This window comes from Hippichthys cyanospilos, chromosome 2 (genome assembly GCF_059441005.1).
Source record: "Hippichthys cyanospilos isolate Australia breed blue-spotted pipefish chromosome 2, RoL_Hcya_1.0, whole genome shotgun sequence".
NCBI lineage: Eukaryota > Metazoa > Chordata > Actinopteri > Syngnathiformes > Syngnathidae > Hippichthys > Hippichthys cyanospilos.
The window spans coordinates 12,090,123-12,116,972 of NC_142370.1; the positions used below are offsets into that span (position 1 = coordinate 12,090,123).

The 26,850-nt window shown below is 42.8% G+C and overlaps 2 protein-coding genes and 1 long non-coding RNA gene across 11 annotated transcripts in view; 1 reads left to right on the forward strand and 2 right to left on the reverse strand.

Moving 5' to 3' along the window:
* On the forward strand, positions 1–14,006 carry cdk20 (cyclin dependent kinase 20). 4 transcript variants are annotated; one of them, XM_088402243.1, is made up of 10 exons: positions 1–144; positions 806–990; positions 1,066–1,179; positions 1,626–1,814; positions 2,078–2,199; positions 3,559–3,621; positions 3,761–3,884; positions 3,951–4,106; positions 4,180–4,409; positions 13,861–14,006. In XM_088402243.1, exons 2-9 carry the CDS (start codon positions 916–918, stop codon positions 4,372–4,374), a joined length of 1,038 nt encoding a protein of 345 aa, XP_088258369.1. In that variant the 5' UTR covers positions 1–144; positions 806–915; the 3' UTR covers positions 4,375–4,409; positions 13,861–14,006. The 4 variants fall into 4 exon arrangements, with proteins under 4 accessions (XP_088258369.1, XP_088258354.1, XP_088258360.1 ...); XM_088402228.1 differs by lacking the exon at positions 13,861–14,006 and adding an exon at positions 9,147–10,291; XM_088402234.1 differs by lacking the exon at positions 13,861–14,006 and adding an exon at positions 7,727–8,617.
* Positions 1,583–3,313, reverse strand: LOC148427334 (uncharacterized). Its single transcript, XR_015863664.1, has 3 exons — positions 3,275–3,313; positions 2,801–2,862; positions 1,583–1,787 (listed from the first exon to the last, which is right to left on the reverse strand). It is a non-coding gene; the product is annotated as an uncharacterized LOC148427334 (long non-coding RNA).
* The window catches only part of LOC148427335 (membrane-associated guanylate kinase, WW and PDZ domain-containing protein 1-like), a 24,079-nt gene continuing 2,418 nt past the window's right edge, over positions 5,190–26,850 (reverse strand). For 3 of the 6 annotated variants that reach the window (XM_088402174.1, XM_088402183.1, XM_088402189.1), the window contains exons 2-21: positions 26,410–26,461; positions 26,083–26,320; positions 25,372–25,488; positions 25,182–25,301; positions 24,130–24,300; positions 23,809–23,986; positions 23,673–23,740; positions 21,567–21,734; positions 21,104–21,273; positions 20,764–20,842; positions 20,489–20,648; positions 18,910–19,435; positions 18,489–18,552; positions 18,220–18,420; positions 17,887–18,144; positions 13,812–14,012; positions 13,672–13,736; positions 12,995–13,141; positions 10,075–10,213; positions 5,190–8,167 (exon numbers count right to left, since the gene is read on the reverse strand). In XM_088402174.1, the coding sequence (XP_088258300.1) occupies positions 7,602–8,167; positions 10,075–10,213; positions 12,995–13,141; positions 13,672–13,736; positions 13,812–14,012; positions 17,887–18,144; positions 18,220–18,420; positions 18,489–18,552; positions 18,910–19,435; positions 20,489–20,648; positions 20,764–20,842; positions 21,104–21,273; positions 21,567–21,734; positions 23,673–23,740; positions 23,809–23,986; positions 24,130–24,300; positions 25,182–25,301; positions 25,372–25,488; positions 26,083–26,320; positions 26,410–26,451 (3,678 nt within the window). In that variant the 5' untranslated portion in view covers positions 26,452–26,461 and the 3' untranslated portion in view covers positions 5,190–7,601. Of the gene's footprint in view, positions 8,168–9,066; positions 10,214–12,994; positions 13,142–13,671; positions 13,737–13,811; positions 14,013–17,886; positions 18,145–18,219; positions 18,421–18,488; positions 18,553–18,909; positions 19,436–20,488; positions 20,649–20,763; positions 20,843–21,103; positions 21,274–21,566; positions 21,735–23,672; positions 23,741–23,808; positions 23,987–24,129; positions 24,301–25,181; positions 25,302–25,371; positions 25,489–26,082; positions 26,321–26,409; positions 26,462–26,850 lie in introns of those variants that run through there. The other 3 variants (XM_088402207.1, XR_015863655.1, XM_088402195.1) reach the window with 3 other exon arrangements.

Genomic DNA, 26,850 nt, shown 5'->3' on the forward strand with positions numbered 1-26,850 from the left:
GTGGTCGTTTTGAACGTGTCAATAAACAAGCAGGTCCAACAAAATAATGCAGTGTATTTGGAAGCATTCAGGCTGGTTACGATAACTACTCCACACAAACACGGGCTACAAACGCAGAAGCAGCTACGTTTGTACAACATGAACGTAAGTAATTTGCTTCACACCTTCCGTTTACATAGCGATGACGATGTTTAGCAGAGCTAGTTTAGCGAGCCAGTAGGTTACCGAGGCAACGAGAGCCCTACGGGATGCGGCATCTGGACCTCTTCCGTTACAGGCTGTGGTCGGAGTCATTGACCCATTCCCTAGTCACCGTATTTTGATTTTTATATTGAGGACTGCACTTTACTGTAAAGACTTTTAACGTCGTTGCTGTCACATAATTACAACAAAAGAAGTGGACCTCATAAATTAAGTTTTAAAGAAACTAGTTAACATAACGAATACAAACAAAGCTCTGTATGTCCATCCATTTTCTGGTGTGTAGCTTTACTATTATGAAAAAATATGTAATTCTGCGCAACAACTCATGGATTTGGTCAGCTGAACTGAAAAACTATCTTAAACGGAAACCTTTCCCCATACATTATGGGGAATTTTAGATTTTTCAAGTGACCCTCGTTCATTACGTCACAAATGCACTGTGAGATATTTTGAGGTGACTAATTGAAGATAGGGCTCCTCAAGTTCTAGCAGCAATATAAAAAAAATGGAAAACTCACATTTAGTTCAGCATATAGTAGATAGGGAATGATTTTCTTTTTCTTTTTTTTTTTTCTGTGCATTCCTCTGATTCATCTGACAGAAAAAAGGGTCTCACCCGTTTAAGGATTATATCCGGTTTAATCCTTGATAATGGAGTAAGCCCCTTGGTATATTTTCACGAGGTTGGTTCACAAAACGACAAGTGACATAATGGAGCAGTATAGCATTTTGGGCCGCATCGGAGAAGGCGCTCACGGCATCGTGTTCAAGGCCAAACACGTGGAGGTGAGGTCAATAGAAAGACAAGTGTTAATTTATAGATTTGTCGAAATGGGAATATAACAAAAATATGCCAAGCAGACGGGTGAGACTGTGGCGCTGAAGAAAGTGGCTCTCAGGCGTCTGGAGGACGCCATTCCCAACCAGGCCCTGCGGGAGATCAAGGCCCTGCAGGAGATTGAGTACAACCCGCATGTGAGTCAAACTCACTTCCTCACAGGTTTTCCTTGCTTAAATTGAGGGAGTGATAGTACCCCTGGTATTTACATGCTTCTATTGTTTTTTGAAAATACATTGCTAAGTACAAATACAGGAACTGTGTTCAATGGTAATAAAATATGCTGAAGTAATTAAATGGATTGTAATTTCATATAAGACGCCACAAGATAGCAGAAAAGCATTTTAATCAACATGCCTTGTGCAGTCATGAGCCAATGTTACATACAACTATTCAGTAGTTAAATGAATCAAGCAAAGCAAACTACCTTCACGTAAGGATTATCAATTATTATAACTGCAATTGCAGTTACAAATGGCACCCAACTAGTGCAATGCAGATCAGATAATAATTTTCATTTCAAAATTATTTCGAGGCAATGACCAGAATTTTTTTTTTTACTATCGTGGTTCCAACTCCACAGGTGGTGAAGCTGAAAGACGTCTTCCCGCACGGCACCGGTTTTGTCCTGGTTTTTGACTTCATGCTGTCTGACCTCTCTGAGGTTATCCGTAACTTCCGGCGACCTCTGACCCCAGCGCAAGTCAAAGGCTACATGTTGATGCTGCTGAAGGGTGTGGCCTTCCTGCATAACAACAACATCATGCACCGGGTGAACACCGTCTTAAGTGAAACTAGGGTTCGGTGATGTGACCTTCAAATCCAAGTTCCAATTTGTTTTACAAAAATACATTCTGTGATTTTAATTTAAGAATTTCTTTTGCTTAGTTTATCCGTGTAAGCCTCATTTAATATTTATCTTAAAAATTCAAAAAATAAACTGAAATGAATGTATAAAATAGATTAAATGCCTAGTGGCCCTAGCGCTACTCTCAATCAATATTTTTCTATGCACTTTTTGTGGTCTGCTTGAAGGACCTTAAGCCTGCCAACCTCCTCATCAGCTCGTCAGGACACCTGAAGATCGCCGATTTTGGTCTGGCCCGCCTCCTCAGCCAGGAAGAGGATCGGCTCTACAGTCACCAGGTGGCCACAAGGTGACACACTCTCTAACCCTCTACACACCGAGCCTACGTCGACTCTCGGAACTCGACGTGCCCCGTCAGCTTGGTGTACGGAAACTCAACTTGTACATGGAGAAATATGGTATTTCAGACTGGGGCGTTGAAGAAAAAAAAATTAGATCCCAGAATCTTTGTAAGGATAAACAAGTCCATTGTGCATTTTTTTTCTGTGAAAAAAAATGGAATAGTTTAAAATTTGGCCCACAACTTGATGATAGAAAAAAAATCCTCCCCAAGTTAGACCATTTGAGAACCACTGTACTATCTGGAGCAACACAAGCGTAAAGCTGCGTTCTCAAAGTTATCATTGTTTCATGCTGTTGAAACCCACTGAAAATTCCTCCAACAGCTCGTACAACAAAGGAATATGGTTATCTTGACACAAGGAATAACGTTAGCTAATTGAGCATGAACTTAACTTATATTGCCTAGCTAGCTAGGACTTCATTTACCTCCCTCAACCTCATTGCTTTAGCCCTGCTGCGGGCGAATAACTTTCTGATATCCATCTCGAAGTATCACTTTAAACCAATTCGAAATAATATTTTGAACACGTTCTTGTCGCTAAACTTACCGACTTCTTGCAGTGATTTTGTCTCCTGCCGATCCTTCGTGCGCTCACGGAAGGACTATCATCTGCACGTGAATAATTTACCATATTAATTAGCCATGTGGGCATTGTTTATGTGGAGTGAATACGGTAGCAATGAATTACTTTACTAAGTACTATGCACTAGGCATGGGACAAGATACAAATTCCACAAGACGAGATATCTCACAAGAGTCCACAAGAACGAGGTAGGATGAGATTTTTGCAATGTTTTCAAAATAAAGATATAACTGATCATTTACAATTTCCAATTTCAAAATAATGTATTTTTATTGAGCAGGTTGACGCTCAATGATTTGAAAGTTCGTGTGTCCCCCTCCCTCCCGAAAGTACGCGTCTGGGATGCAGGCAAACGAGAGCACTAAATGGCCACCTTTATCCGCATAATTTCTCCCGTTTTTTTCCCACATCCCAACTTTGGTGTTAGACAATGTATACCTGGACAGAAGAGCATGAGGAGACCCATCGTGAGTGAAAATGAAAAATGAAAGTCTGTTTATTTCGCAAAATGTTCACTATGTGGTAGAACAGTGACAATTGTCGCGTGTGGCACGGAGGAGTACTACATCAAACACTTGCGCAGTAATAGGCTGACACCGAAGGTACTATGACAGCCCATCTTCGGATTGGTGTGCAGAAGATCCGAGACAGCATCTTCATTGGTCCCTCATTTGGTTTGTTTATTTTTATGGTAATGATACCATGTTGTTTTATGTATCCAGGTGGTATCGTGCTCCGGAATTGCTGTATGGAGCCAGAAAGTATGATGAGGGAGTCGACCTGTGGTAAGTAAGTAGTTCATGTTTAGATTGAAAGAAAGAAAAAACCAATAACAAAGAAAGGAAGCAACACTCGAGCTCCGATTGAACTCAGGTCACATCCAGTACTTTTAATGACGCCACTGATTGCGGTTGTGTGATGCAGGGCTGTGGGTTGTATTTTCGGGGAGCTGCTGAATTCGTCTCCTTTGTTTCCTGGCGAAAATGACATAGAGCAGCTGTGCTGTGTCCTCAGGGTGCTCGGGACGCCCACCCATGATACCTGGCCTGTAAGACACACATACGCACATGCGCGCACGCGCACAGCATCCTAATGTTGCTCCATTTCACTACAGGAAATGGCCAAATTGCCAGATTACAATAAAATCACCTTCAGAGAGAATCCCGCCGTCCCATTGGAGGAGATCGTCCCTGACTCCTCCCCCCACGCCATCAGCTTACTCTACAAGTTTCTGGTTTACCCATCCAAGCAGCGATGTCCCGCCCAGCAGGTATGAGACGAACGATTATGAGAGACCGAGATGGCAGATGAATGATTTCAATGAATGATGGCTCAACCCGCAGGCGCTCCTCCATCCGTACTTCTTCTGCTCGCCTCTGCCCGCCCACCACTCAGAGCTGCCCATCCCTCAGAGGGGAGGCGGCCACCACCTCCATCCGCGACTGCAGGCGGCACCCACCGAATTCTCCGTGGACCTCCCCATGAAGAACAGCTTGATCCAGCCCGCTCTACTGCGGGCACACGCTTCCTGCCTGTGATTGCTCCAACCACTAGGATGACAGTAACTCACACGGTAAAAATGCAATATCTGATTTTAACCTGGGGCCAGTTGCAAAAAACATCATCTGGATCGTAATGATTAGAATTTGGAAATCCCAATTTTTTCCTATTCATCCTGTTTGACCTTTACACCACTTTTTCAAAGAACCATTTGATTGAATCATCCTGAACCAGATAGATCGTTTTCTAGCTTTCCAAATCGGATTACCAGTCCTAAATTAAACTTGCAAATTGCACGCCTCCTTATAACAAACCAGGTCAAAAAACAGCATTAGAAAACAAAATGCTGCTTTATGTTTGCTGGCTTTGTCGCCTCATTTGCAAGCAATTGTAGACAAAAAAAAATGCATTTTGAGAAATTTAAAAATGACTACGTTTTTCAAAACATTAAACTGGTTGATTTGCTTGCTTTATTGAAGAGTCACGAATACTCTCACAATTTAATAGAAAATATAATGAACACAAAAATATATTTTTTATGATAAATAAACCAATTTTCTGTCCTTGCTAGATGTTACAATGTCTCATATCAGGTAGACACAGGCCACTATTAATGCACTATCAACAGCGGCCAGCGGCGGCGCCAAAAACAAACACTAAGCCAAACAAGGCACAAATCTGCAACTGTTAAAAGACAAACTAAATCAATTCCAAATCACCCAAATTATTTCGCGAACCCCCTGCAGTCAGGCCAGGCCCCCTGGGCGTCCGCGGAACCCACTTTGAGAACCGCTGCTCTAAAGGGGACAACATATCACAATGTGGAAGACAAGCGATGTAAACAACAACAAGAAACAGTTTAATAATAATAATGTTTAATCATTTGTTGAAACAGTCCATAAATCAGGCCATAAAAGAAGTCCGACAGGAAGTAGATATGACTGACCCCCAGAAAGTAGGTGGGTTGGGTATTTCTGACAGGAAGTTGGCCAGCAGCCTCAGCACCCTCTTGCTGGGTGAAGGCTGAAGTAAACGAGGCACTTTTGTGAGCACGCACAGCTGCGGGACATCGGTGCACACTTGTTGCGATAGAACAGTGATTCCCAACCACCGACTCAACTTTTTTTTTTAATGCTTCAACCAGAAATATATCTTTTTTTCAGCAATCTATGCCAGTAATGTATAGTTAGAGACAGAGCAATTTCTTTCTCGAGCTGGCATGAGGTACAGTTAATCTGCGCCTTCCCTTGTTAATGTTTACATCCTTCCAAAGACCCAACATTTTCATTTGCGTCCACTTCTGTCCACTTTGTCTCAGCAAGACAGCAAGGTTAATTTGCATCCCACCCAAACACAAGACATCGTTGGAAAGGCCAGGATGTCTTCAACTGAGCACACTAGGAATCAGTAGAGTAGTTAAAACGAGATACAAACCAAGACAAATGTCCACTACGATGGACACAAATGAATAGGGTGGCTAACGAGGAGGATTGGGGTCAGTGAAGTGAGAACAAAAAGTTGTCAAGATTCTGACTTTTATCTCAGATTCTGGAATTATCCTCAGATTTCTCACTCTAAAGACTTTATAAGTCAGAATTCTGACTTTTCTTAGAATTCGCATAGACTTTTAAGTGAGAAGTCTCACTTCAAAGTGAGGAATTTGATTTTGAAAAGTCACAGTTCCAACTTTGAAGTCAGGAGAATTCTGAGCATAAAATCAAAATTCTGAGAAAACAAAAAAAGTCACAATCCTGCCAGCCTATTTCTTTCTCTCCTTCATTGGTCCTAATCCTCTTCTGTAGACGGGTCTCACAAGAATATAATACTATATGAAGTAATGGCGCCCACATAGTGACTAAGACAATATGAGAATAAATTGGGAAGGAATCATCATTTCTGTAAGGATACTTTTTATGATATTTCTTCTTTTGGGTGGTACATTGTCTATTTATTTATTTTTCTAATAAAGTTCAATGTGCCTTGGCTGAATAAAGCTATAAGAAAGCACTGCTATAGAAACAAAACTGCTCATTAGGCACTGTATTGCCATAGCTTGGCTATGACTTACATCCAGCCAGAATTTTGTGGGTGCACAGCTCATCATCAGAAGCAGTTTTTCATTACAAGCAAGCAATCAGGCTCTATTACTCTGTAATTATCATTATAACACTACGTTAAGGTTCTTTCATATGCACACACGCAGTCCATTCACACAATCCACAAGTCCACAACCTTACAACAATTTTGTCCAATGCACAAAACAGAAAAAATATCCAACCAACAAAAATCCACATGCTCGACTCCCCCCCCCCCCAAAAAAAATCCATACACAAATCCACACATACAAAATTAAAACAAAACAAAAAAAAAGCTATCAATCCACTAACACAAAATTCAAACACAAAATCCATGCACACGACGAATGCACACACAAAACGAACAAACAAAAAAAGATCTGATACGTTTTTCAGTTCATGTGACGTGATGACAAGACAGTTCGATTTGAAAGTGGGACAATTCGGCTCTGAGATTACTATTCAATTCCAAATGGAACAGTTCAGTTTCGGAGGGTATGCTTGCAATGATTCTTTTTGTCATTTTAAATAAATTTGGATGAACTTGCCAGTATTGTAAAGACGCTATTGCCTTCTGGCTATACAGCATATCCAATAAAAGACTATTCGACTTGTATCCCGATAGATTTAAAAGTGGAACCATTCAGTTCAATATTGAATTGCACTGGCATATTTTTAGATCAAGAAATCATTTTCCGTTTCAAACCAGCTTTTGTTTCACCCCTAATAAACACACTTAATCCACACAAAACACAACATGCAAGCACATAATCCACCCCCATACGCAAACACACACGTTAAAACGCACACAATCCACACGCACACATGGTTATGTGTGTATATGGCTTATTGGAAGAAGTTCTAAAGGTTTTTCCATTACGAGCAAGCAATCGGTGTCTATTACTCTATAGTCATCATCATCATCATCATAATACTTCACTAAGATTCTTTCAGGTTATAAAAATAAAAATGATTGACATGCTTCAACGTCAGGACTTGTCAGGTTCCAAGTTGTGTTATTTGCATACTCGTTTGTGGGGCCATGCCTCTTTTGCACCTCACCCACTTATCATAAACCGTGTTGTCCGATCACATGCAGGAAAAGACTTTTCTTTAAAAAAAAATAAAATAAAAAAAGCCCTTAACAGTCACCCCCCCAAAATAAGTGTAACCTGTCAGGAACGGTCCGATCAGAGTTCGAGTCCACTCGATAGGCCCCGCCCACTAAGGCGGCTGCCAATCAAAACCCGTGTCAGTTTCTGCGGGCTGGGCTCCAGCCAAGGTAAGCCGTGAACCTCTTCCTGCCTCTGGCCAGGTCTCTTCCAATCGGAAGATAAACCGGCCCCTGATTGGCTGGCGCTAGACTTGCTGTCGTCGGATCGGGCGTCGGACGGGCGCTCGTCAAGCGGCATCAGAAAGGAGAACGCTGCTTGCTGAGGAACCGGCCAGCTCCCAGAATGCTTTGCATCCTCCTCCTTTTTCTTCTGCTTCCTGGTTTCCTCTCTGGTAGTCCTTCCTTGCTCCCTCCTCCTTTTCCTCTCCTCTTCTAGCTCCTTCCGTTGCCTCCTCGCCTCCTCCTCCACAAGGTCCAAGTCCAGATCTGGAGGCCCCCCTCCACCTCCGCGTTTTGGTCTTGCTTTGGATCCCCCTGCTCGCCTTCTCCTTTGCGGGCTGTGGGATGCGGTCGTCACAGCAACCGTATTAGCCTCCTGCTTCTCCGCGTGTGAGGAGGACGAGGAGGATTCTTCCTCAGGGCCTGAAATTAGACGCGGAAGGACAAGATCAGCCGAGACGCTACAAATTTCCGCGAGTTGCACCTAAGAATGGGCCGTTCGTTCGATTGTTTTAAATACGGGCTAGGAAGACATGCAGTTATTTAAAAAACCCAAGGGTGGGTGGGGATTACTCAACACAAAAGCATGAAGAATATAACAAAGTATTATTTTGTCCATTTTCATTTGCCAGAGCATCATCATCGGTAATTTGTTGGATCACAACTTTTGAATCATTTTAGAATTTATCCTATAAGTCAGTAGTTCTAAGCATTTGTTCAGTGATATATGCCCTGTGATATTATTTATTTATTTATTTTTTCCCAAGCACCCCCTTACTAGCAAAACATTTTGGGTTGTTGTAGGGGGTGCGGGGGTCTTAAAACTAAAGTGTTGTGCCATTCTTGTCTGATTTATTAAACGTTGGAACTACATTTGCACGCTAAAAACATTTGATATAAAAATAACCCACTTGTAGGGAAAAAAAAAACCACCAACCCAAAAATAGGGTCAGTTAGACCCCACTTCCTATGTTGTTTTGCGCAACCCCCAAAATGTCGTTTTGTATAAGATAACCTCACAATTGGGGTTGTTTTGTATAAAACAGGCTAGAAAGATATATTGGGCCAGTTCTTTCTGACCCATGATTGGGTTATGCAGTATTGTATTGAGAGTATTGTTTTTTTTTTTTTCTGTAGATTAAATCTAGGGAAACAAAAATGCAAAACCAAACAAATGCAAAAGTAAAAAAAAAAAAAAAAAAAATATATATATATATATATATATATATATATATATATATATATATATATATATATATATATATATATATATATATATATATATATATATATATTATTTGCTTTTTCTATAACATTAATTGGACACCCCCGTAAAAAGAAAACAAAAGTCTTGGATATTCTTTTGAAAGTCACACGACTGACGAGAACAACTCCACAACAGGACAGACGATGTCATGGGTGATGACATGAAGAAATGAGCCAGGTGGAGAAAGAAGAGAAGAAGACTCTGAACGTTACCGACCGCGAGTTTTCCGTTCGTCCGATGACGTAGAAGCAAGGCTCGCCCTGTTTGGAGTTGGTCATGCACAGAGACAAGCTGGACAGTTCCACTGAGGAGTAGGAAGGAGGGAAACGAAGAGAAAGGAGGGCAAGAAGACGGTAGAGAAAGTAGGAAGATATGGTCAGCGACAGCGCAGAGCTCTGATTGGATCAGGAAACTACATTCATGTTTCAATCTCTGGGCTCTTTTCTGGCCAGTTGTAGTTTGTTTTCTTATTAACTCCGATCATGTCAATTTGGGCCGAGGTGGTACAAGTAAAACGGCCTCAACAAGTGATTGTAAATTTAAATGACAAAAGTTATTCAGCCATTCTTAGCAATAAAAAGTTAATATTTTGTCTAGAATTAATTGGACAATTCTTTTTTGTGCACAATTAATACTTTTAAAAGGTATTTTGCCACTTGCCGTCAAGAGAAAACTACATCGGATGTGCCCAGGGCTAGGTAACAACCAGTCACGGCTCAGCTTGTGAATGTCACCTGTTTTTTAGGTTTGGTCATGTGAAGTTCGCAGCTGAGCTGTGATTGGTCGTTAACGTCCTGAGCCTATGTGATGCCATTTTATCGGCTTGTGGCAAAATGTGCTTTTACAAGTATCGGTTGCACATCGGAAATAATGATCGGATTAAGCAAGGACGAAATATTGACTTTCTATTGTTGAAAATGGCTAAATAAGTTCAGTATGCCTTTAAGTATTGTTTCAAATTTGTGCCAGTGCCAGTGCCGGTCCTGGCCAAAAAACGAGATCCTGGGACGGTGCGGTAAATGACCATGCGATGGGAGGGCATCAAGTGAGCGTCCATCATCACCGTAATCGGGGACGTAGCCGTTTCCTTTCTTCAGAACCAAATTGATCCGATGGCCTCCTCTGCGGATCTGCTCCACGGCTTGACTGTGAGTCATTCCTGCTGTGCTGTCACCGTTGATCTCCACTAGCTGGTCTGAAACCTGAAGGCAACCAGTAAGAAGCTAGTGTGACCGGCGGCTCAAAGAGAAAAAGAAAAGAAAACGACATAGTGGAGAAAAGAGAGTTCTGTCTTAAGAATTGCAGGGATAGGCAATTGTTAATGAATTTAGTTACGAGTAGAGCTGAGCTGAAATTGATGGTCACTTGAACTGATGAGCAAATTGGCCATTGAAAATAAACTTAAGCAAGCAGTCTATCCAGGAAGTGTAGTATCACCTCTGACATCATGCTAGCAGTCAACTGAGTTTGTAAAAAATACCTTTTTAGCGCTAGCTAGCCAGCTAGTACGACAGACACGGCATGGATGGCCAAACATGGATTGAAAATTTGACCAACCGATGTATGTAAGTCATTTTAAACTTAAAAAAAAACAAAAAAAAAACATCTGTTGCCGCGGCTGCGTTCTCGCATCAACTGATTGTGGTACAAAGTACAGCCTATTTACCAATATGATGACCTTTTTTTTGGCAAAAGTACATTTACTAACCACGATTTGAATTTGGGATTTGATGGTTAAATGGGAAATAAACGGTGGTTGCGATGTTGGACTATGAGTCCTTGCTTGATTTTGGAGGATAACATGTACATGCCAGTGTGCAATGTTTTGAATTTTCAAGAGGTTACTTGCATTTTAGCCAAGCTAATGCTAGCTTGACCAATTGCTTGTATTTCTCTCACTCTTACTCTCTCACACTTTCGACTTGCAAAGAAGGTCACCTTTAAAACTACGAAAGACCTCACAAACTCACTCAACGACACGGTGATATCCAAAACTGAAGCTTTCCGGGAGTGGGACATTGCTTGATTATTCCAAGAAGTTCAAACAAGAAAACTATTAAAAGTTCATTGTTTAACGGTTCGGAAAGCCACTTGAGTTCACGGAAGTCCGTCAGGAAATGTGGAACGAATTGATTTTGGCTGCAGAGCTAAGGAACAATTGAAAGTCTCGGTGGAATGTCTTCACCTTCATGCCTTTTGCTAAAAATGTCTAGAAAAGTGTCTTTACCAAACGTATAAGGAACGCTACAATAGAGCACGTGCGTGGCTCTCAAACCCTTCAACTTAACCCTTGCCAAGGGTTGTCTCAGCCAGCTGAAGCTCTACGGTATAAATGAGATACCCATATCTGCAGTTTTCGTCAGAGCTCCTTGTTCAGCAGAGACAGTTCAAGAGTTCTTGAAGATAACCGATATCTCTTGGCAAGACCACGAGGAGCCATGAAACATGCTCCAGGTTCACACTGCCTTCGTGCCCATGCGAAGTTCCGTGGTGTCAAGTCTCCCATATCTCTTACACTGACCAGGCTATGTGAGCATGTATCGATTGAGTTGAACTGAGATGGAACAGCTGTCTAATTTCTCATGACGTACGATTCTATCGGGAGAGCTCTTCTGCAAAACCTTGCAGTCAGCAAAGTTTTGTTGGCACTCAAACGCGGATGGTTAGCCGATTTTCAAAAGCAGAACAATTTTTGTATAAGTAAAAGTTTTGGTCAACAGTTGTATTTTACAGGAAAAGAATAAAAGGATCAAAATAAGCCATTATAACAGTCTTTAAAAACAAATAATTATTAACTCAGAGATTTTACTCTCGTACTGTTTATTTCTTTTGCCAGTATTTGTGTACCTCTGGAATATTTTGTTTTGTAGTTCTTAAGAAAAACAACAACAAAAGTAAAACCAGATCTTTTTGCTCCCAGAAAATAATTCAAACCGAGATATGATCTACATAATAGTTTACAGTTTTTGATCCTTTTTTTTTTAACTGTTGTCTGATCACATTAACTAGCTGTTCTTTGAACTGCGTGAACAGGAAAGGGTCTTGACACTAGTGACGAAGTCCGCAAAACCAAAATGGATGCTGCAGAGAGGGTCATTGAATGCCGAAGATAAAATTGGAGGTACCGTTGCTATGGTGACAATGAACGAGTCGGTGGACCTACTGTTTCCCAGGGAACATCTGGTAATCTGGTAATCTGGTAATCAGCATCACGATGACAGAATCACATAGTTTACAAAAAAAGTCACGAGTCCGTCACACTTTTGCATTGTACAAGCAAAGAATGACTGTGAGAATTGTTTACTGGCGCATCTAAGGTCAGTCCTTAAACTGTTGGGATTCTCGGAACTCACAGGCATCCCAGGATGTTATCTGACCTATATGCAAGCGATTTATTCATTCAAATCATATTTTAAAAGCCAAATAACACAAAACTCTCTTAATTCTTAACTCTAAACATTGCCTTTCACTTTAGGCATCTACAATGAATGCATTGTGTGCATTTCAGTGAATGGAACCATGGCTGAAACATAGTGCAAACATTGACTAGCCATGCTGGCTACCTCAATGAGGCGAAAGTGTTGCTCAGTACAATACATTCAAGACATTTTTCCTCTTAATAGTAATACTCAGCTATTCCTGTGTGCATGTATGTACGCTTACAGCTTGTTAAGACCATGCATATACTACTGTACTCCCAATTATATGGCACTTTACACTTTTCTTTGAAATTTGGAAGATTTAACTGGGTCCTAAACCATTTCCAACGGTGTCAAGTGATACAGGTCGCGACGACTAAAACAGATTAAACGGACCAAATCTACTGTTCTATTGATTTTAGTTTGTTGTTTTTCAAATGTTTTTCCGTCAGCAAAACTTCGGTCCGGTCTGTTAGTACAGACGGACTGCCCACCTCTGTTAATGACATTTACAACAAGAAAGTGTGTACCTGTGAGTGCGTGGTCTTGTGCGTGTTTATGTACCTGCATTTTGTTGCTAGACTGGGCTGGGCCTCCATCCATCAATCCCAGCACATACAGTCCCATGTTGTACTCGCTGCCCCCCCTCAGAGAGAAGCCAAAACCTGTGGGTCCTCGTTCCAGATCCACTCGATAGAACCTAGACTCATTCTGACACACGTAAACACAATGCGAGCAGTTTGATTGGCAACTGGAGTATTTGAATCCAACAGTTCGTGAATGAGCCGCATTAGCTTTTGGAGCTAGCTGACACATGTTTATCATTTGCAATCAAATGGTAAGAATGCTGTACAAACTAGGTCCTAGCAGGCTTGTTTTTTGTCAACTAAAGTACATTTAGTTTGGATCTTATGTAACAGGTGCAATTGGGTGCATCTTTGTGTGAGTGATAAGGACTTTTATGTTAGCTTAAGGAGCTAGCCGCTGACTGGCTAGCTTTGTATACAGTATCATTTTGTGAAAATGTAGACTGCTACATTAGCCCTTGGAGCTAACATAGCCACTCACTGGCTAGTCTGTGAGTAGTTTTTTGAGAACAAAAGGAATTTGAATTTGGATCCACTGTAAGTGCTGTTGTGCTTTTGAGTCCATCTGTTCTATGGCAGCTTCCGGAGCTAACGTAGACGGTATGCATCAGCTTTTTGTCAGCTAGGGACTCCTGAATGAATCTATGAAGTCACCTTCACCCTCGCTCTGCACCCCTTGGTGAAGTGCTTGTCAATTTCCACATCAGCTCCCTCCGACTCTGCGTTGGACAAAATAAAATTTGGATTCACCTTTTGCAAATAAACGCTTAGGAGAATTTGGCTGTAGGTCTTACGTGCTCGTGGCGTCACACTGAGCTTCAGCGTGTTCCCTGCCCGCCTCAGGATCTGAGCCAGGTCTCGGTGGTGCAGGGATGCCACCCCTCGTCCCTCCACGGCCTCCAGCTGGTCTCCGGGCTGGATGAGGCCACTGCGAGCTGCTGGGCTGCCGCGACGCACCGTCACGAAGCGATGGGACATCAGAGATGGGGATGGAGCTGGGTATGGGGGGGGGTTCAGAAATATTAATGTGGGGGGTGGGCAGGGGGCAGGCAGGTAGGACCTAAGTTTTCACCTGTATGCCAGATCGTCTTCTTTTGTCAAACAGATATATTATTTGATCAAAAAGATGCATAAAAACTGAAGAAAAAAAAAATCGGAATTTTCCTGTGAGGCCATTTGCTGTATATGTTGGCGTTTCCCAAGACTAGAATGTATTTTGCACACACACACACAATTTTCTTTTTAAATGTTTCTTTCTGTCCAGCAGCAGTTTTAAATCAGACCGTCCCCTTTGACTCAATGTCATTACTGCGTGCCTATAATTTCCAAATTCTTTTGTCTAAATTTCCTTTCAGACTGTCTTTAAATCTTCATGTCTTTGTCTGTCCTCATTTGTTTTTAAATACTCTCATTTTGTACCTAAAGGTTTTGTGTCCAAATTTCCTCAATTTCCATCAAAATGTTTTTGTTTGTATAGATGTTCTTAATGTATCTTTCTTTGCTCCTGCATGTTCTCACTCTGTCTTAATGTCCCTATTTGGTATCTAAATGTCCTCATTGTGTTCAAAATCCTGATTTTTCTGTTTAAATATCATATTCTTTGTCTAACCATTCTAATTTATGTTAAGAGCTTACTTTGTGTCAAAATGCCTTCATTTGGTGTCCGATGTCCTCATTTTTTTGTCTTAATACTCTCAGATTGTTTCCAAATGTACTTTGCTTTTAGCAGCTGAATGTATAATTGAAGAAGCATCAATTAGGAGCACTGAATTATTCAGACAAGCCTCAAATATGTCACGGGCACAAAAATCATTCAGAACATCCTCACATTTTTTAGAATTTCCTCTCCTTGTCCTCATCATCACACCCAACCCAAACTAAAGCAGATTGAATGTTCCAATTTATTTAAATTAGGCATTCTTTCAATGTTTACATCCTTTAAATGATCATTTAAAAGGGTTGTAAACACAGAGATCACTTGAGGTCCCGGCATTGAGCGAACATGAAAGCTGGCCAAAAAAAAAAACACGAGGCGCTGACGCGATTTGGACTGACAGCACCACGCCACATGGAACAACTCTCTAAAGCTAAAAATAGAACCAAAATACAACATTCTGCTCCAACTGTCCAAAGACAAGACAGCAAATGTCCTTGTGTTAAGCTAGGCTAGCAGACTGCTTTTGTTATTCTTTGTGATAAGGTCATTTTTCTTCTACGCTTGTGCTAAGCTATGCTAGGAGTTTCCCTTCACATTCAGTGGTTACGCTAAGCTTGCGGTTGTCAGCTGTCTTGATAAAAGATGTCAAACGTTATTAAATAAAAGATTAACTTCCTGAAAAAGTCTTTCTTCATCTTTATCGCTATTTTGGAATGTTTGAACCTTTTAGGTGCTCGTGACCCACTTCAATAGCAGACACACACTGACATTGTGGTGTTTCGCAACTCTAGACTAGATCACGACCCGAAACGAAGTAACAAAATGGAGCAAGGTCATTAAAAAGTAAATAATGTGATGGTGATGTCATTGTTGTACAGCGTTCGTGTGTGTGTGTGTGTGTGTGTGCATTCATGTTAAGACAAATGGTTAAGGCAGGAAACAGTTCAGCTCAACTAATTCTAGAAAAATCATAAAAAAAGATCCACCTCAGGCTGAGATGCTCCGCTCAAATGAAAGCTTGTTTAATTCAAAGTGAGATGTTAGCATGGGAAGATTTTGTTACCATTCCAATTCCAGCCATCAATTTTTTATACTGCTTATCCTTCAATATAGGTCTGCCATTAGCAAAAGATTGTTTTTTTTTTCCAAGACCGATACTGATTATTAGTGGTCAAACAGGTCAATAATAAAGATTACATAAGGAGAATGGTGTCTAAAATTAGCTCAAAATACTCCAAACCTTGTTCCATTGCCTTATTTTTAGGGGAAGTCAACCCAAAGAATTGCTTCATCATAATGTGTTCTATACCCTCGGTAATCTGATTAACATTGTGTTTGTGAAATACAAATTACATTGGAAAATACATTCTTTTTTTTTCTTTTTTTTTTTAATCATCTCAGGGTTGTGCCAATTTGCCACTTGCTGTTGACTTAAAATGCCATCACAGTTGCTCGGGGCTCAGGTAACAACCAATCACGGCTCGCTTGTTTTCTGACTTTAGTCGTGATATTCACAAGGTGAACCGTGATTGGTTGTGACCTGAGCAACTGGGATGTCATATTCAGTTAGTGGCAAAATGGCCGCCCCATTAGGTGGCTAAAAACAAGTGTGTTTAACTGTTACATTCATATTGCACAAGCACAATATTAATCATAGTACTGTGTTTAGTCATGTGGTGTTGTACAGAATATCGTAAAAGGTAAAAAAAAATGGATTGACTTCTCTTTTGAAACGTTAAACCTAAAAGTAACTTGTAGCTTGTAAATCGCTCCCCTTAGTTTTCTACAGTAAATAACAAAACTTTCAATCATCTTTTTTTTCCCCATGTAAAAACAAAACATACAGGGTGCATGTAAAGAATGTAAATACATAGTTCCTTGAAGTTAAATACGTTTTAAATGAATCTGCTATTGGCCATCAGATTTAAAAAAAAAAAAAAAAAGATATTGGTGCATATATGATGCTGATATTGGTCAAAATGTTGAATATCAGCGTCGATAGCCAATTGGTACAGTATTTCCTTATTATAAATGAATTGGAGCCCATATCCTAGCTGACTTCAGGCAAAACGCAAGGAGCCCTTTGGACTGCTTACCAGTCAATATCAGAGTACATATGGACAAACAATAGACAATTTGCCAATGACAGAACCCGAATCAGCAGGAGGAGAACATGCAAATTCCACACAAGAAGGCCGGAGCTCAGATTTAAATTCCAAATCTCAGAACAGACAAGGAAACTCTACAGCTCTTTGATCAGTTTCAAGTCACAACCAGGTTCTGTTGCCTGCATCACCAGCAAGTATGACAACTCGCACACGCACACACACACACTTACATTTTGTGTCCTTGACCCTTTTGAGAACGGACTGCAGTCGCTCCAACATGATGAACCAGAACCTTTTTGTGCATCTATGTGTGTGTTGTCTCAAAAAGCAGGCAAGTGTTTCAGCTGAGGGAAAACGGCTTGCCTAGTGGGCCGAGCCTGCACTGGTGGGAGGGACTGAAATTACAGACTGAGAGTGTGAGTCTGCTTGCATGTGTGTGTGTGTGTGTGTGTGTGTGTGTGTGTGTGGGGCAATAATCTGGGACGACCCGCCCCCGAAACTAAGACCAAACTCAGAGCAAAGCACCTGACAGTCACACACATTCACCCTTTGAGGCGAAATAAACAATTCAGGGAACAAAAAGTCCTTGTTGTCGATTTCCAGGGGAGAATCAGCAATATGAATGTATATAAACATAACAACAATGTAGCTTATGTGCTATAGCTGTTACCAAGTGGCCATGACAGATGACCTGACCTTTTTGTTAGTTTTACATGAAGCATGCACTGTATGTTTAAAGGGTATATATACAAAAACAGAAATATGCAAATATGAAAAGTTGTACAATAAACATATGCCTAAAGACATCTCAACAAAGTTAACGACCATCCGACCATTTTCTTGAGCCGCTTATCCTCACAGGCTTGCTGTTGCCTATCCCAGCTGACTTTGGACAGTAGGCGGGGGTACACCCTGAACTGGTTGCCAGCCAATCGCAGGGCACACAGAGATGAAGAAACATTCATGCACCCAATCACACCTCAGGCTAATTTAGAATGTCCGATCCACCTGCAATGCATGTTATTTTGGAGTGTGGGAGGAAGCCGGAGTGCCCGGAGAAAATCTCCGCCGCCACCCCCAAAAAATGGGAACAAAGCGACTCACATCCATGGTTGAGCTCTTGAGACGCAATGACAAATCCGAAGCCTTCGCCAGGCCGCCTCATCAGCTCCACCTCCACCTTCTTCCCCTCCCTGGTGTCCTTGGCGACGGCTCCTCTGATTGCTCCCCCTGCGCTCTCCTCCACCCCCTGTAGGTCACGTGGCTCTAAGGTCAAGGTCACAGGAACGGAGTCCAGGAAGCTGGTGCTTTGGATGAGGTTTGAGGTGGGGGGCCCATTGGGCGTCTGGCTGGGCGGGGTCCCTGCAGAACAAGAAAGCACACTTTGAGTCCAGAAAAACTGATGACATTGATCAAATCCACGAATGGCCGAGTCACCTGCTGCCGGCAGATGCCCCTCCAGGGGGGCCTCCATCGCCAAGCCAGCCTGGCTGAGCGGCGGCACGCCCCCCACCAAGGCACGGGAGGATGGGGAAGGCAAATCGATCGATGGGTGGTGAGACGGCGGGCTTGTGAGACCGTGAGGGGAACGGAGAGGCTTGTACAAATTAGGAGTGACCACGGGTGCCGAGACAGGAACTGGGAGGGGGGAGATGAAAACAATTCAATCACTTGTCAAGCAGCAGTTATTGCGAAAAGTGGGGTACCTCGTCTGTGTACCAGCAGAACCACGTTCCCCTGTTTTGAGTGTTCTTGCAGAACCTTCTGGACCTGAAGAATGGAAAATCTGCATCAGCTAGCTCAGATAAGAACAGTGTGGCCACCATGGTGAGACTTGTATAACGACTTTTCCAAAACAATCTCAAGAAAATCTTTTCATGAAAACCTAAATCATTTAAAGGGATACTCAACTTATTTTGACATCTTGGGGAGTACAGTAACAAGTTAATATTTTGTCTCCAATTAATTTTATAGCTAAAAAAAAGGCTGGCAGAGTTATGATTGGTCGTTAAAGTAATTGGACTATAAAGCAACTCATGTACCGTGCCGGTTAGGCGGTACTTGGCAGAGAAAATATGGTGGATTGTTTTTTTTTCTACCACCATGAAAATTCTTAAGTTGTCTGACCTGAGAGAAGTTGAGGTTCTGCACATCGGCTCCGTTGATCTTAACCACAGCGTCCCCTGACTGCAAGGAGGGGCACTGCCTGCGGTCCCAGATCCTCCTCACCACGGCCAGCTGACCTCCCGGGCCTCCTGCTGTGATGCTGAAACCCAGACCGCCCCCCTCACAGCGTTCTAGGGCCACGGGCACCAGCTCGCGGGCGGGGAGGGACCCTGTTCCCAAAGGGAGGACCAGGCCCATCTTTCCGAGGGATTGCTGAGGGGGCACTTGGTGATTGGCCGGGCACCCGTTGAACCCGCAGGGTGGGATCTCCCGGGGCGGCGTGGGTGGTAGGCAGGTCTGCGGCATCGGGGGCCGCTGCGCAGGTCCGCCGGGGGACGAAGACTCACATAGTTTGGACGAAGACACGATGGGTAAGGTGGATGTGGACAGGTCGCTCTCTGATGACTTGGAGCTCTGATGGTGGAGGAGGGAGGAGGAGGAGGAACGTGTGGGGAGGGTGTTGCTGTTGTAGCCGGTCACAGAAGACCTGTGCACAACGGAGAGGCGGGTTTTACGAAACAGCGGTCCCCACCCTCTTTTACACCTAAACTGGACATGTCTAACGTAGGTCACCGGAGCCACTGTGGCCTACCGTCAAACATTTTTAGTGTTCATACGCATTGTGTGTATTTTTTTTTTTTTTTTTCGTGGTGTGCCGTGACATGAAAGTGGCCGGGCCGTAACATGAAAAGTCAACTTTTTGGAGCTTTTCACCATAAGTTCCAATGTTGATTTCTAACCCTAAACAATCCCCAAGGGTTATTTTCCTTCAGTGATGCATTTCTAAGCATTCCTTGCGCATTCTGCGTTTTCGCACCAGCCACATACGGCGCTCATGACGACAGGAGCAATTCGTATCTTCCCCACACCCCTGCATACTGCCAGTGCAAAAAAGAATACACGATGAGGAGAGGTTTTGCACCGAGTTGGCCGAATAAACAGCGAGTTTCATTTATGAGCGGCAACATTTTACTTTAGAAAATGCTGAAGTGGCCAAAATGTGGCACACAGCCAGACAAACAATGTCTGTAGTAAGTAATTCACCTGCGGGCGGAACTATTGTTACGAATACTAGGTTACCACGGGGGACTGATTTGATAAGTGAAACGCGAGAGCGGTGTATTGATGCCATTTTGCATTAGTGAAAACAGTAAAACGCCTGTTTTTGGTCCCGTATTCATGCTGTTGGAATAGTCCCCATCAGCCGCAAGTCTCGTGAGGCTGAGCGTTCAAGATGATGAATGGATGCATGTTGCGTGGCCCGCCGGCATTGAGCGATGTCATGAGTGGGGCTAGGCTGTCACACGGTAAGAGGCACTATCTCTGCAAACAAGGCGTTTTATTTACAGGTTAGAAACCTGTTAGTATCATAAAACTAATATTTAAAAGGAAAATAAATCGCCAATGTTCCTATGTAATTTATAAGCGCATATTATACTGTGGAATAAAGAAATGTTATACACCCTTTAAAATGGGAGCCTTGGCTCAAGGAGCACGTGAAACAACATCAGCAGCTAACAATGCTAAGACTTTAGCTCACGTTTGAGTGCCCCCGTCGGAGTCACTGTGAGTGGCTGACATTCTGTCAGAGGGAGGAAGGGGATGAGTCTCAGCAGGTTCAGAGGAGTTGGGAGTAGGCGGACCCATCAGCCCATTGGTTAATGGCTCAACTGAATAAGAGGGAGAGGCTTGGCAAAGACCTGGGATGGCATCAAGCCGTTAAAAAGGAAAGCGAAGAAGACAACCAAACTAAGCAAAGAAAATCAATTAATTACTGTGTGTGCGTGTGCCTGTTTGTGTGTGCAAACTGCTGACCTGTCCTGCCGCTGTTGGAATCCTGCATTTGGCTATAGGTGAGCGGTCCACGCTGGGGGTTTGCTGGGGGAGTCTGCGGCTGATGGGAGGAGTTGAGACACCATGAAATAAAACGACAAACATCAATGTAAATCACTCAGCCTTTTATACAAGTTTGGACATGGTATTCTCACAATCGCTCACACTTGGGATTTTATTTTTTGGCCGAGTAGGAACTACCTCATTTTTTCCAACTTAACCTGGGACCTGCTTGAAATGCGAAGCCTTAAGATTTGAGATTTACTTATAAGTGTGACAAAAGATGTAAAAGCGCAAAAACAACGGTCATTGGTGAGCATACCGTTTCCAGCGTGTGTTTGGGACAGCCGTCCGGGTTGTAGAGCATCGGGTACCCTCGTCTCAGAACCACGTCCACGCTCTGACCCATGGGAACCGACTTGAGCATCTCCACCACCTCTTTGTGTGAACGGCCTAGTACACAGGTGTCGTTGATGTACACCAGGATGTCAGCTGTGGAACGCACATGCGTGGAAAAGTTTTAAAAAAATGCTCAAATTATGTTTACCTGTCAAGGTTATAGACGCTTTATAGGTTCGTCCAAAAATGTTTACCTGCAAATATCCCAAACTTTAATAGTTGGGTGTATTTGACGTGTGCGTGCGTATGGATTAGCGGGTCATGAGAATTAAACATAATCCTCCCTGCTTAAATCTCTCACTTCACAGCAAGGCTCTGTTACATGATAGTCAGGATGACTGACAGCTACCGGCGTGCTTCGGTCATGAACAGAGTGAAAGAAGTACCTTGATGGAGGGTGGGCGGGCCTCCAGGTGTGACGCTGTACACCTGCAGGAACTCTCGCGCTCGACTTCCTCCGACGATGTTGAAGCCGAAGCCTCGCGGGCCTTTGGAGAGACGCGTGTGCACCGAAAAACCTTGCAGCTGACTCGGCTGATCGGTGAACTCTGGAACTGAGAGAATGCGAGTGCACCATCAGGTGGGATGACCGTGTAACGAAAATTGAAGGGGAGGCCGAAAGATGATGTTGCTCAAAATGAATGGTTTAATGCAAAATCCAACAAGGGCAAAATGAGGGTAGGTAACAAACAAAATAGAAAATAAACCCCCAGGAAACAGCGACAGGGAGACGAAGGGACTCTAGGGAGGGAAAAATGCAGCGACTATAAACGGCAAAAAAACTATGTTAGACAATCGCCTGACCATTAACTGGAACTAAACCGGGACTTAAATACACAGGACAATAATTAATCAAACACAAAACAGCTGCATGGAATGAAAGGCAGGGAAGCTGATTGGAGGAAGCACTGGGCTGGAACACGTGGATGACGGGTGTAACAAATCACACTAAACAGACGCAAGGGAAAACGCAACAAGAACCCAAAACAGAAATGAACAGAAATCCCACAAAAACACACATAACCCAGCAATCACCAGTAGAATTTGCCAAATATAATGTTACAAGTGCCTAAAATGTGGTTTACTCTTTCAAAGCTGCAATTTTCACACCTCCATTACTCTAATCATAAATTGAAACAGCTCATTCACTGAAAGCCCGCCTCTCACCATGCGGCTGCCTTACCCCTTTCGTGACATACTAAAGCTGATCGCCACAAAGAAATGACAGCAAAAAGCTAACGTTGTAGCGATCAGCACAAAGATTCAGAAAGGAAGCCAAAAACAGGCATTTTACTGTCAAAAAGTGGAGTTCCCTGCAAAGCAAAAGAGTACTCATAACAGTTATGCTTGCCAGTGAATTATGTACTAAAACGTTGATTTTCCCGCCGTGTGCTCCCAAACACATTTTCGCCACTTGGACTTTCTACAGTAAAACTTTGTAACTCGTTTAAGAAACGTTGCTGTTTACTTGGGCAACTGTGCAAAATATTTCCTTCCCAGACTCCAACCACGGAATTGAAGCAAAGGTAAAAGCGTGAACGTCTTCTCGGATAACGTGGCTGTGTGTTTACTCTTACACGGATGGTGCGGTCATGGTGTAGAGGCGGTATGAGGGCCTGCTATTGTCACAATGTCTCTTGGAAGTTATGTTTATCTACTCGGGTGGGGCAGCGCTGATAGCGCAGAACAAGCAAGGAATTCTTCGAAATGCAGCAATGAAGAAAATGAACACTTTGGTGTTTCGAGTGAGAAAACATTGTATCAAAAAGCTGAATTTCCACGATATGGGCCCTGGGGAAATGTGTGGTCGAAATGTGTGACTACGCTGCTCGGCAGAGCTCGTATGATATTTGTAAATCTGATTGATGACGTCAGTGCCTCGCAAGCTAGCCATGAACCTTACTGCATGTCACTGGAGCGCTGACATTTAATCATAGATTAATTTGAGATAAGGATTACGTTTCCATACTGTGCTTAATGCTTCAGAACAGTTTTGATGGCTTTTACTTCTATCTCCCACCCTACCATTACATCACTAAACAATATAGTAAATTTATTCTCAGTGCAAACTTAATGGTTGCATAATATGTAACATAAATAAAAATAAATGCACAGCTGATTCTTAAGGCAGGGAAATTAATTAAACTAATGGCATTGAACATTTGCTTAATTGTGACATTGAGGTTTCGCATATGTAGCCGAATGCTGGATGGGAGGTTTACAAGATGTGTTTACAAAAGTTACTTACTACTTGCATGTAGTATAACAAATGGCAATAAGGACATATGGAGTAGTCGTGCGACATTTGCGAACAAACACTATTTTGAACAGCTCTTTACTGGGACTTGAGTCTTTGAGAGGAGCCATTCAGCCCCATTGCCACCGTTCAATCATCAACCCCCTCTTGCGCCACCATACTGTCTGAATTAAATTTTCTAGTCCTGGAGCTAGGGCAAAAAAAATAAAAATGAAAAAAACCTAGTCAGACTCACGTTCAGCTGAACAGGAAGTGTTGTCCTTGTTCTGCGAGCGAAGATCCTGTCTGGTCTTTGACATGCGACTGACAGACATGGTCGTCATCAATATTTTTATCTTCTCAGCGCATAATGACATTTTAATTTCACTCACTCTCCGTAGGAGGTGTCGCCGCCGTTGCCGAACGTCATCTCCCACGTGTCGGCCACGGGCGCCCTTCCCCTTCCTGATCCCCTTCCTCCATTCTCCGGTCCCTCGCCACTCGCTGCTAGAGACTCGCCCCAGGACTGGCTGACAGGCAGTGTGGTGGGCGGGGCTCCGGCAGACCCCCCTGGAAGACAAAAGGTCGATTTTAACTGACCCTTTACTTCAGCTTCAAAATTGTCCTCACAATGTCTTGTAATTAAGGATCGTCTTAAATGCTCATCGAAGACAGATTAGAAGACTTCTTGAGTCACTAAGAGTCACACATACCAGAAAGGCCGCTGTCCTCCTCGCTGTTGTCTTCTTCTACAGTTTTTTCCAAGTTGCTGAGGGATTTACTCCTGGTCCTGAAGTTCCTCAACAAGTTTCGATGTTCCTGGTATGTAATAGGTGGGCTGTCTGGACTTATATGGACTGGGCGAGGTGTCCCATAATAGTTGCCTGTGAATGGATGGTGAAAAAGTCCGTTTGGCTCAGTCAAAACTAAACAGCGAAAACAGGAGCGTTTTTGGGGGTAATTTTACCATTTAAAGTTCAGGGAGCACAGAGAAAAAAAAAAAACTTTTCTTGAGAAGTGATTAGATAGTAGGTATGCAGCAGTTTAATCACTAAATCCTGCTCTGAATGTCCTGTGCAGTTGGAATCACATGCCCTCACGTCTTCAGGTAGTTGCAGAGCTGAGACATCACAAAAGCCATGTGACTAGGGATTTCATGACTGTGTTAGCACTCTCTGTTAGTGAAGGTTTGACGCGCATGCTGGCCCGTGTGTCAAAATCGTAAAATTCATGAAAGTTGCTCGCCATTTTCTAGCCTGCTTTCAAACTATTGTAAAGTGATATCCGGTAGCTCTAGTGGTGGATAGACAAGCAGCTGCATTACAAAATATTTCCTCACTGAGACAGACCAGACTCCCTGACTTTTAAATTCAAACAATTCCTAATGCAAGTTTAACACCATGGACCTGAAACTTGATGGCAGGGGTGGCACTGGACAATTACTTCTACATAACCACTGAGAACTAACTCGAATGCTATTCTGGAGATATGCGGTTATGAAGGTATTTTATTATGTGTTTTATATAAGTTCACAGCTATTCATGGACTTTGGTTGTCATGGTAATCTTGTAGCAATGTGTTTTGTTGATTTTCTTTGGTTCATAATGTATTACTCAAACCAAAACACCACTTTCATTATCATGAGCCAATCATAAGTCCACGAGCTTAACGCTAACATAAACTGGTACAAGCCATAAACGATGGTCAGCCCTAAGGATATGTAACGGACATACGTTACAAGCTGACAGAAGGTTGGCCATGTTACCTTTGAACTTTCCGCTTTCCAGCAAGGCGCCCGACTCCTCCAGAGAAAAGAATTCCTCGATGGACACAAAGTTGTAGTCCACGCCGCCGATCTCACCGTCTCGAGGTTGCCTGGTCGTACCTGCCAAGCAAAGATGTGATGTCGTCACAGTGCGATATTTCACGGGATCTGCGTGTTTGTGTGGACGTACAGGGCACAGCACGTAGGTAGAGGTTCTCTCGGATGAGTTGCTGAAGCTGACTGTCCATGGAGGTTGGTGTAAAACACTTACTGAGGTACAGACGGAGGTCTTTACACAGAGACGCACCTGAGAAAGCGACACACATACTCGGTTGGTGCCTTAGTCAAAACAAGAGCAGTCAGATTGAACCCATAACTAATCGATTATCGAATTAATCCACAACCAAGAATTGAGTGATCTTCGAGCCATTTTTAAGTTTGAATTGCTCAAACACTTTGTTATTCTCAACATTAATTGTTACTTATTCAAAAAAAAAAAAAAAGGCAAACATCTGCACCGGTAGCTGAATCAGTACCAAAAAGGTGGTGAGTGCAACATCAATCCCTCTTGTGTGATATTAGTTAAATAATTGTTTTTAGTTGCTTCATTAATCACTAAATAATGCCAAAAAACAACAATACAGTAATTGGTTGATTAATGTATGAAATACAATTTTAGTGTTTAGCCATTCGTACGCATTTTTTCATCACATAACATTTTAAATCTATCTTGCTATATCTCTAGCAAGCTAGCTAGCTTGTTTTTGTCAAAATGGTGCTTTGATGACATGTTGTGCAATCTTAGCGGAGGGCCATCCATCCATCCATCCATCCATCCATCCATTAGCACATCCATGCATTAGCACATTCATCCATTAGCTTAAGCATTAGCCCGGGTCACCTGGTGAAACAGTCTTGATCCTGATAGGATGAGGACAGGAGTTGAGGACGCCCCGGACATCGCCCAGCGTCATACCCAGAACTGGTGTGCCGCCAATCTCTAAGATTATGTCGCCCACAGTGGCCCCGCCCCCTGGCGCCACCGTCACAAAAGGAAACTCGCCATAGTCTGCGCCGCCTCCAATAGCCAGTCCCAGTTCGCCAGAGCTTCCGCTCAGCGGCACGAAGCCCTCCTGCACCTGCACAGAAATGGACAGCACTTAGCTAGTGGACGGCGATACAGACGACAACTGTTAGCATTAGCATGTGAGCTTGTTTTGGCGCATACCTTGGAGCGCCAGTGCAGCTTCTTCACCGTGTTTTTAGACATGGCGGTCGAGCTGTAAACAGAAAGTATCATTTGTTAACACGCAACATTTGTTGCCTTTGAAGTCATTACTGCTACCTTCTTTTTCTTTTGCTTTCAGCCAAACTACTGTAAACAAGTTGGGTATTGTCTTTAATGTTTCTCCTAAAATCGCAAGGATGAATAACTTCTCGAGACTGGAAACCGTTCTTGGGACTATGATCTTTTTGAGCAACTGGAACCTCTTGATAAAAGTAAATTCTTTCTGGACTAAAACCGCTGGGTTTTCCTTTAGAACTAAAATCCCTTCCGGTGACTACAATCTTTCCTCGATACATTTGTTAGCAATTCCAGGCCTCGGGGGCCGGTGTCCTGCATGTTTTCCTGTTTTCTCTCTCAAACACACCTGATTCAAATGATTAG

Excerpts from the sequence above, each read along its gene's own strand:
- cdk20 (XM_088402243.1), top strand. The coding sequence starts at position 916 with ATGGAGCAGTATAGCATTTTGGGCCGCATCGGAGAAGGCGCTCACGGC. Across the intron at positions 1,180-1,625 it reads AGATTGAGTACAACCCGCAT|GTGGTGAAGCTGAAAGACGT; the intron begins GTGAGTCAAACT and ends CCAACTCCACAG. Across the intron at positions 4,107-4,179 it reads AGCGATGTCCCGCCCAGCAG|GCGCTCCTCCATCCGTACTT; the intron begins GTATGAGACGAA and ends CTCAACCCGCAG.